This window comes from Xiphophorus hellerii, chromosome 7 (assembly GCF_003331165.1).
Source record: "Xiphophorus hellerii strain 12219 chromosome 7, Xiphophorus_hellerii-4.1, whole genome shotgun sequence".
Classification (NCBI taxonomy): domain Eukaryota; kingdom Metazoa; phylum Chordata; class Actinopteri; order Cyprinodontiformes; family Poeciliidae; genus Xiphophorus; species Xiphophorus hellerii.
The window spans coordinates 17302603-17312926 of record NC_045678.1 but is presented as its reverse complement, the minus strand read 5'-3'; the positions used below and the strand labels follow the sequence as shown (position 1 = coordinate 17312926).

General features: G+C 37.4%; 1 protein-coding gene across 1 annotated transcript; it reads left to right on the top strand.

The window, feature by feature from the left end:
• The first annotated feature begins 3977 nt into the window (after window positions 1-3977).
• Window positions 3978-8990, top strand: evx2 (even-skipped homeobox 2). The gene is made up of 3 exons (XM_032566740.1): window positions 3978-4889; window positions 5279-5520; window positions 5976-8990. The coding sequence occupies exons 1-3, from the start codon at window positions 4496-4498 to the stop codon at window positions 6591-6593; spliced, it is 1254 nt and encodes a 417-aa protein (XP_032422631.1). The 5' UTR covers window positions 3978-4495; the 3' UTR covers window positions 6594-8990.
• Window positions 8991-10324: the final 1334 nt, after the last annotated feature.

Genomic DNA, 10324 nt, shown 5'->3' with positions numbered 1-10324 from the left:
CCTGAAAATGGGTGATGTGGCTTTCTGCCCAGGGCAACACAACCACATAAAAGTATTTTGTGGTGCTTCCTTTTGTTGTGCAAAGGGAAAATAATATCTGATTTTGCATAACAGCTAAGGATGATTTAGATTTCAATGTAATTAATGGAATCTGTAGTATTTAACTCTATTTAAATATGTGTTTTTGTTCTAATAAAATGATTTGATCAAAAAAGTGCATTAAATTAGTTTTGTTTTGGGGTGAATTCTTAAAGGTTTTAATATGTGATCAAAATTCTCTGCAGATATGATAAAAAAAGGTGCATATGAAGTTCAGAATCCTTGGTCTATAAGTTACATATGTACGTAGGTCACACAAAAGACTAAAAAAGACACAATCTTACATGCAATACTAATAAAAAGCAAAATAATGGTTGCCAGTTTTTGTTCTTGCAAAGTTTTTCAAATGACGGGATTCAGACTTCATTAGTTTAACTCTTGTCAAAAATGACCAAAGTAAAAATCTACATAACTGTTGCCAGTTCTTGGTGCAATAAAGGGGGGATCAATTAAAGAACCTTTATGCAGGTTGTGGAGTCACAAGAAATTGTATTTGCTCCTCAGTATGTCAACAAATTCTGCAGAAGCATAACTATGCATTTCTAAAATGCCTAAAACATGAAGAACAGTAAGTTCTGGAAACCAGGATTCTGGACCTTTGGAACAAATAGCTCCTTAGCGGGATATGTTGCAGTTCCTCCATTGACCACTGGAGAGAGACTGAGTCCAACAAAACTGGTCAGACTAAAGTCATTTTTCATCTGTCATTTCCAAAATCTTTTTCTGGCAAGTTTCTGAATGGATCATCAGCAGCCATGAAATATGATAGTAATAAACCAATGGGATTCATTGTTTTACTCACACAAAGAAAGTATATTTTTTGTGAAAAGTTGACAGGTTCCTTTTTAAATCAGACAGAATATGTTAATTAGTTTGCCAAACCTTTCTTTTTATAATAACAAAAGATATAAAAGCTTTTGTTTATTTTCAGTGAAACAACATGGATTTGGGTCATGGTCTATTTTTTTTTTATCTCTGTCTTCAGTACAAATTCCTTCTAAATGTGGTATTCAAATGTACAACCTCTTTGTAGTCCAATGATACAGGTTACTAAGGATGAGGTTGGTGTTATCACTGTATAAGTTTATTGTTGTTGCAATATTTCACTTGAAAATCTAACTTTTTCCCTACATGTACTTCCTACAGTTCATAATAGCACAGCATAAATAAAATTTAGAGCTATTTCACACCCAGAGTATCACATCATCGCATCAATCAAGAGATGGTTCAAACGGAACCTTTTAAACAATACGAAGAAGGTTAAAAGGCTCTTCTTTGTCATGAAAAAGAAATGTATTTATCTATGTTCACTTGTTCCCATAATCTTTATTATAAGAGAAAGAAGAATTAAGCTGTACCACAACAACAGAATTTTACTCTTTAAAAAAAATTATGATCCGCTAAGTGCAATCATTGTAAACACACTCACTATAAAAGCTTAGATCTATTCCCTTAGACCTAATAAATAAAGAGAGAATTTTTCTGAACTGCAAAATTGTTCTTCAATTTCTCTGGGAACTATGCTGTATATACACTGCCAAGAGTTTGATAGACATAAAAAAAATAACATGTTACCTTCTTGTCACGGAGTTTGAAACTTTTTGTCTTACTTCGTTTGGTTTGCCTTTAGTGCAAACATTTGTATGTGTTTGTGACATCTGATTCATTGAGCAAATAATCTAATTATGCTAGATGTAAATCACCAGAACTTTAACAGAACAAAGAATTTGAGCCCTTTAGCAGAATTTAAACTTTGCTTCCTATTTGTCAGAGAATTAAACACTCCATGCGAGTTTAGTGTGAAACAAAGAGCCTCAGACCTGCTAAAGATGGTGGAGGATCTACGATGCAGTGGACTTGTTTTTATTCCAAACTCACTGAATACCTTATTAAAACCTTGTTTGTGGTGCTATTAATTATTTAAAAAATACCAAGATATTAAATTAAACTGTGTAAAAAATGAAAAATGGGTCACCACTAGTCTGGTGGTGACCCATTGGGATTTGGGAGTTAATCAAAAACGTATGGATCACTTCCAAACACAAGAAACTTTTCACCAGACAAGTCATTTTGCCATGGTCATCTTAGTACCGTAGAGACATTTTCCTAAACTGAGAAGAATCTGGAATAAGAGAGGATCCAAGACTGCAAACTTGTGAAAAGTTACAAGAGATCAGTACTATTATACTGGCAAATAGGGGGCATACAAAGAATTAAGAGCTGTGGTGGCAATAACTGAGGTGCATTCACTTTCACATAAAATATAAATTACATATTAGTGGATATGATTTTTTTTTTCTATCATTTCCAGTATAAGATTGTGCACATACTGTACCTCCAGATAAATACACAAATCACTAACTTTCCATTTATGCTGTTCATGATTTATTTATTTATTTACTTATTTAACGTGCCAGAGAAGAGGTAAGTTTGATGTTCTACTCACAATCACAGAAAAAAATCCATTACTCGCTAATCAATTCACAAGTGCAAATAAAATATTTTCTAAGGTAACACACGAAAAGCAGAAATTAATTAATTATTTTGTCTTTGTCATCATAACTTTCAAACTGTGGTGATTGTAATTGGCATACAGCTGATGCCTTTGTCAATTTGCTCTTTGTGAACAATTCCTGCTACAGATATGTAGGGGGCCCACAGCAGTTTCTATATTTACTTATGCCTCTGAACGGCCCTGCAGAAACATATTTGTGTGTTATTTCATCTATGTTTTGAGATTTAAAAAAAAAAAAAAAAGATTTAAAAAACTGAATAAATATTTCTGTCAAAGCATGATTATTATTTGAACAATTTTAACTTAACTTACATAATTTAGACATGTTGATATCAAGGCACGTTTATAATTCAAAATTCAGTCTGAGCTACAGACTGTTTCCCTTTTGCAACTGCTTCATCAAAATAACTACAGACATTGGCATGCAAAACAATTCCTGCGAATATTCCGAATAAAGGTCAAGAAAGAGACAAGTCAGGACATAGCCTATAATGAACCGCTTCTGATATCAAAGCCAGTAGTTGATACTAAAAACCTGTAGGGGGCGCCAGAGGACGCGCAGAGGAAACTCTGAAGGCGTCTTCATATTCCTCTCAAATCGTGAAACAATGCGTCGATGCATGAGTATTAATATTGTTTATTACATAAAGAAAGCATGTTAAACAAATAAAACTACAGTTATAATAGACAACTACTGAAAGCTAAGAAACTTGTTCAGGATCAGAAGAAATCATTAATTAAATTCATTCAAAGATTAAGGCAAAAACACGATAAAAATTAAGTTGTTGAATTCGATTTAAATGCAGAAATAAAAGACCAAATAAAATAGCAATCCGTCAACGAAACGAATTTTTATTTTTTGTTTAACAGTGTGTCATTAAATGATCGACTGACACGTTCAGGCTTTTTAAATATCATTTGCGTTTTTATCCAAGGTCTATAGATATTTTGTGCTTTTGTCAGGGGATCCATGAAAACGTGCATTTTGTCTTCCTGAAGCTGCGTCTGTAAAGCATAATAACTTATAGTTGTGAGCTTTATAGGTGGAAAAATTGACATATTTCAACTAAAGACAAAAAAGACGAAATAGTTTTATCAATAGGTGAAAAAGATGATTGTTTTTCCCTTTAATCTTGGAACTAAAATGCACATTTTATCAAAGGGAGTTGCAAAAATAATAATAATTACAAAAAAATTTAAAAAAAGTAATAAGCGGGATAAATAAAAGAACAAGGATTAGAGAGGGGGAGGGCGAAAAGAGAGGAGGCAAACAATAGAGAATCAAAGCATAATAATATTCCTAAATGAAGAGGGAAATGCTGCTCGGCTCATTTTATTAATCAGACTGTCAATTCCCCCCCAAGAGGCCAAACCCAAGAGCGATCTGAAACAGACTCAGAGATCAAGCCAGGGACGCGCACCTCGCTCCTCACTCCTCTCTTCCCTCTCCACTTGGATATTATTCGTCTGACCGAAGGCCGCCTCCATCATCAAGTGACAGCCCTCTCCTATTTATTTGCTTATAAACCTGTTACAATAAATGATCATTGGAGCAGCGTCAGCGCAGCATTTTAACAACGGACATCGAGCACTTTTTTGATGAATGACTTTTTTTTCTCTCCCCTCCCGCTGCTGCGTGTAAGGAAGGATGCGCGCCTGCAGCTCGGTTGCATTCAGATTCTTACATTTTTTTGCGTCTTGCTTATAAAACGGTTGATCCAGACACGGTAAAGCAGAGTTGCATGCGGATTTAGCTCTGACACAACTCATTTGTGCGCCAGCCCATCCCTGGACAAGTGTTGTGTCTTAGTGCCTTTTCCTCCCCTTTCTTTTTCTTTTCTTTTCTTTTTTTTTTTTTTTTTTTTTTTTTGGCACGACTCAATGATGGAGAGGATAAGAAAAGAGATGATATTGATGGAGAGGGGTCTGCACAGTCCTGTTGCGGGGAAGAGGCTCGGGGACGCGCCGGGAAATTCAGTTCTGGAGGCCCTGGAAAACTCCCAACACGGTGGACGACTCAGTCCGAGAATAACCTCCGCTTCCCTTCATGGGAATCTCGGGGACATCCCGACGAAAGGCAAATTTGAAATAGAAAGTCTTTTCGGGACGCACCACGGCAGCGAGAACGCCTCTTCTGCGGAGATTTCATCGTCGGAGAGCAGAAAGAAAATGAGTCTTTACTCCGAAGTTTCGCAAGAATCAGACATAAATAGTGATGTGGAGGTGGGATGCCCTGCGCATCGCTCGCCGAGCCAGCACAAGGAAAACAACAAGGGTGAGATTTTGTGTTGCCTGCACACCGCTCTTTAATATTATTACTTTTTTTTTCGGAGTTATTTACAAAAATTTAAATCACACAATTGAAAATGTGTTTTGTTTCCATAATTTTACATTTAAATTTCTCCCAATTCCAGCAAAAAATAGTGCAATCAATTTTCAGATCTTTTCTTATTTTTCTTTCTTTTTCTCGTTTTTTGAGCATGCTCTTTTGCGTGTGCACCGTAAACTGGTACAATAAGAAAAATAAAATTATCAAAAGATATGCAGTTGTGGGACCACACAGGCGCACAAGAGTCCATTTTGTCTTGCAGTTTAGTGAGCTCTTAATAATAATAATAATAATAATTAATAAAGCATAGGCCTATAATTCTTCTTATTTTTCAGTCTTTTCTGACAGTAATTCAGCGTCCTCCAACACAAGCTCGAACTCCCTCCAGAACATGAACGGAAACTCGGCGGGAGGATCCAACAATTCCAACACCGACCAGGTCAGGAGGTATCGGACTGCTTTCACCCGGGAACAGATCGGGAGACTGGAAAAGGAGTTTTATCGGGAAAACTACGTTTCCAGACCGAGGAGGTGCGAATTAGCCGCAGCGCTGAATCTACCCGAAACAACAATTAAGGTGAGGCTGCAAATCATGATGCTCGATGGGAGTAAAAAGAACTGTGGTCGCTGTGTAAATAGCTGAAACAGATCTTACAAGTTAACAATTTTATGCAAATGTTTTAATAATTATTGCAAGTCTTTGGGGGATTTTTTTAATCCAACGTGCACGCAAAATTATTATTATTATTATTTATTTATTATTTTTTTGCATTTAGGATATTTTTTATAAATAAACTGCACAAGCAAAACGAATTTGCTCATATGAAGTGCTGCATCTTATCTAAATCCCACTTTTATTGCTATTTCATAAAAACGGGAGCGTTTCTAATAAATATTTATCGTCAAAGCAGGGGTGTGTGTGTGTGTCCCTCCTGCTGCACACGCTCAAGCACACACTTCCCCTTTCTAAATGTGGTGCTTGAAAGCAACACGGCAGCTTCAATATGGGCCTTGTTCTGACTCTGTGCGCAGGTGTGGTTCCAGAACAGGCGGATGAAGGATAAGAGGCAGCGCTTGGCCATGTCCTGGCCCCATCCTGCAGACCCCAGCTTCTACACTTACATGATGACGCATGCGGCCGCCACAGGAAGTCTACCATACCCCTTCCACTCGCACATGCCTCTGCACTACTATCCGCACGTCGGCGTCACGGCGGCAGCAGCGGCCGCCGCGGCCACCGGAGCCGCCTCTTCACCCTTCGCCACCTCCATCCGGCCTCTTGATACCTTCCGCGCCCTCTCCCATCCATATTCGCGGCCAGAGCTCCTGTGCAGCTTCAGACACCCGGGACTCTACCAGTCGCCCGCGGGCCTAAACAGCTCGGCTGCGGCCTCCGCGGCGGCGGCGGCGGCTGCGGCGGCGGCCGCGGTTAGCGCTCCGTCCGCCTCCGGGCCCTGTTCGTGTTTGAGCTGCCACAGCAGCAGCCAGGCAGCTAGCGCGCTGGGCTCCAGGAGCGCCGGCGCTGACTTTACCTGCACGGCTTCCACGCAGAGATCAGAGAGCAGCTTTCTACCGTATTCCGCCGCTGTTCTCAGTAAGACATCAGTCCCATCACCTGATCAGCGAGAGGAGAGCTCACTTAACAGATAACTGGTCACCCTGCCTCTGTTTTTAAAAGACACGTGTGCGTCAAGCGTTGTAAACAGACACAATGTTTCATTTCTAAGTATTATTTCTAAAAAACAACGACAGCAACAGCAAAAGTGGACATCAAATATTGCAATTCATATAGCCAACAGTTTTCAAAAGACGTGCCCCCGTCATGCGAGTAGACCAGTTTTTCTTGGCTGGTTATTTCGCCCTTCCACCATTTTTTTTTTCTTTACTTTTGCTTTTTTGGTTGTTTCGTGCCCAACATTTTTATCTTCCACCGGATGTTTCGTGTTGACCCCGAGTCCATTCCTTCCTGCTTCGAGAAGCGATGATTTATTGCGGTTTTCCTCAGTCTGCTCCTGTAATTTGTAAGGGAATGTGTTATGATTAAGTTTAAAACCAGCACGAGGTCGTTCAGAGATATTTATTTTGATCCGAGTCAAAATCTGCAATATTGGTTGAGATACAGATCAAAATCAAAATCAGTGATATTAAAGGGTTCTAAGAAATATTTAAAAATTAATAATATAACATGTTGAAAAATTCTGAAGGAGTATTTTCATGGTCAATTATTCCCATATTTCGTCCATTACCTCCATTTTTGCTTATTTCACGACTGCATATGAATTTAGTTTTGTTCGTAAATATTTTTATTATTGGAGATAAAAATCATAATGCTCAAATTTCCCATTTACTTTAATTCAGTGTTAGATTATTAGTTAAATACGTAATATTAGCACCCTGTTGGAACCCAGTACCCATTTAGATTCGTTCGTATCTCCTTTTAAAGACCAGCTTATTCTTATAAAATCTGAAAGATTATCTGATGAAATCAAAACAATTCGATGCAACCTTCTGCACTGACTTGAAGACATAAGACCACATTTCCTTAAAATAGAACATAGAAAGTAGCTTTAAATAATGGGTTGTTAAAGCGACAGAAAACTTCCATCTGCTGGCTTACAAAGTGATATGTCCCCTGAGACAACACTGTTTCGTACCCAAAAAGAAAGTTGCATACGAAACGAACAAAATGAGAAAAGTATTGAATGACGAAATTGCCATTACTCGGACTGGATCACATATGAATTGGAGTCATAGTCAATGGAAATATGAGGGAGGTAAAATCTTACATATTCCTATGAATTACACAAGAATTAAAACATCCATAATTCATCCCAGAAACACCCACCTGGAGAAATTAGCAACTCATTCAACATTTTTATTTTTAACAAAAAATGGAAGCAAAAATAAATAAATGAAATGGTAATAATTGTGTACGAAACTGATGTACTGTTGTAAGGGGACAACTGACACAAAGTTCAATAAAACCCTATCCACAGAAATGAACTGATACGCAAATAGAAGGGAACCCGATTGACCTGTCTGGGTACGAACTGGACGTAGAAGCTGCAACGTGACGAATTGTCCGATTGCAAACAAAAACAAAACACCCCCCCACTTTAATTAGTTTACATCGGCTTTTTCAACCAGGGTGCCATTTCATACTAATGTACTCCATAAAGGAGTCCTACATTTCTAAGGTTTGAAAATCAAACTTTTACCTGACTATTTACGTCAGCTTTAAAGTACATTCCGTCAAACTTTAAAAAAGCAGAAGGTGTTCATATTATTATGTTTAGCTTGGTCCATCTTTCTTCACTAAGGCCTCTAACAGACTGATATTTTGGCAGCAATATAGCTTCTCCAACACCCAGTCCCTGCTCTGTGGGGACGTCCCTAATCAGCTAGAAGGTGCATATAATTTCACATCGCGTCTTCCGTGTCAATTTTTATGTTAATAACGAGAGCATCATGACAAAAATTGCCAATCATCGCACCTAGATGGAGCTCCTTTGAATACACGGCCGCAAGAAAAGTTCGTCGTTTTGAGACCCGCTGTCAAGTGCTAACAACCCGCGGAGGGAAGTCATTAGACATACAAAAGAGCTGGAACAAAGCGACACTCCTGGCGCCCTGTACGAGGAGACCGGCTGACACATGGAGGCTTTAAAATGTTTCAGATAAAGCAGCTTTCCAAGAGCTCCTTGAATAATCTTCTGCTCCAAACAAGGGGGGGAAACTGGATTTACACAGCAGGACGTGCTTTATTTACATTACCGAACCTCATTACATCAGTCCAGTATATATATAATTCCTATAGGACCTGTTCTGCACACACAGTGATGGGATTGGACTCCGATCAGATGGCCCCACAATGCTTCACAACGTGACTGCACCTGTAAAAAAAAAAAAAAAAAGAAAAGAAAAGAAAAAAAAAGCAGTAAGAATTTTTTTTAAAATGTGCATTTTAGTTGTTCCTGTTGGGACATCAACAATATGTTAATTCTAAAACATGTGAATTGTTTAAAAAAAAAAAAAGTAAAAGAAAAAAAAATGCAAATATTCCTACTGATAGCTGAGAACTGGATTATTGATCTGGAAAAAACAAACAAACAATTAAATGTAAATGGTAGGCAATTTTCCAAACACTTTTCCTTTCATATATATATATATATATAATTTATTTTGTGTGACCTGATGAATGTTTTTTTAATGTTTAAACACTGGAAGGAGCTGCCTATTGGTCTGTAAATTCAACAATAGTCCAAATTCCTGAGCGAAATTGAGAATTAATATTGAGATGGAGAACATTTCTTCACGGCCCTCTAATTTTTATTTTTTTATTTTTATTTTTTATTAGTCTTTTTCATTTTGGGTCTATGTTAAACTCTGTATTTAAAATATCAATGACTGTATGAAGTAAAATATTTTAACTTGAAAAAAAAATGTGCAATATGAAATGTAAATCCTGTTATTTATTGATCGTGTTTGTTCTTGAAAAATAAATAAAAAAAAATCTTTACATAAATTTGTTTATTATTGCAAAAATAAGTGAAAGATCAAGATTAATTTTAAATCATAATTATCAATTGACTTGTCACATTTAAGAAAATAAATATAACCTAAATGTTTAACTTATTTGAAGATATCTAGGCTTATTTGGAGAGTGTGGTAAATCAAAAGAAATCCTCAAACATTAATTAAAAATACGCAGAAAGCTGCAGGGAATATGAGGCCTGCCATCACGGGTCATTCCGGCCCTATAATTTACCATTATTTTTACATTACCTCTAAATGATACAAGCTGATACTGTCGTTAATTGCACTTGGTTTAAAAATATAGCCAACACCATGAGTTGTCCCCGGGGGACTTTAAGATAAGTTGCTTTTTTGAACGTCCCCATTAAAAGAAATAGGATTAGGGGCTGTGATATATCACCAGGTTTGCTTGCTCTTTACTAAACAGAGGGTTGGAACGAGATAGATGGGGGGTGCAAAGGGGAAAAGACAGAGGCCAGAAAAACACTGCCCACTATAACGTGATGAGTTTTCTATCCAATGTGCGCGACAGTAAGAGAGAGAAAAAAAACACCTCATGATAATGTAGAAGACTGTCTGTCACCCTTACTGAATGGTTTTTGACAAGAAAATAAATCTTTGGCTTGTTTAATATATTTTATATTTTCTTTATTTTGGTGCTAATAGAAAAACCAAATTAAACGTCCAGCAGCGAGATAGAAATGCAAAGATCGATGATCCTGCACCTTACTGTCCAATCACCCTCCCCCTCTCCCCCCCAACGTTTAATTGACTGTATTTTCAGGGTAATTGAACTGCTTGTGGTAAATTGGTGGATTTTATAGAAACGACATGAAAACTGCATT

Excerpts from the sequence above, each read along its gene's own strand:
- evx2 (XM_032566740.1), top strand. The coding sequence starts at position 4,496 with ATGATGGAGAGGATAAGAAAAGAGATGATATTGATGGAGAGGGGTCTG. Across the intron at positions 4,890-5,278 it reads GCACAAGGAAAACAACAAGG|TCTTTTCTGACAGTAATTCA; the intron begins GTGAGATTTTGT and ends CTTATTTTTCAG. Across the intron at positions 5,521-5,975 it reads TACCCGAAACAACAATTAAG|GTGTGGTTCCAGAACAGGCG; the intron begins GTGAGGCTGCAA and ends CTCTGTGCGCAG.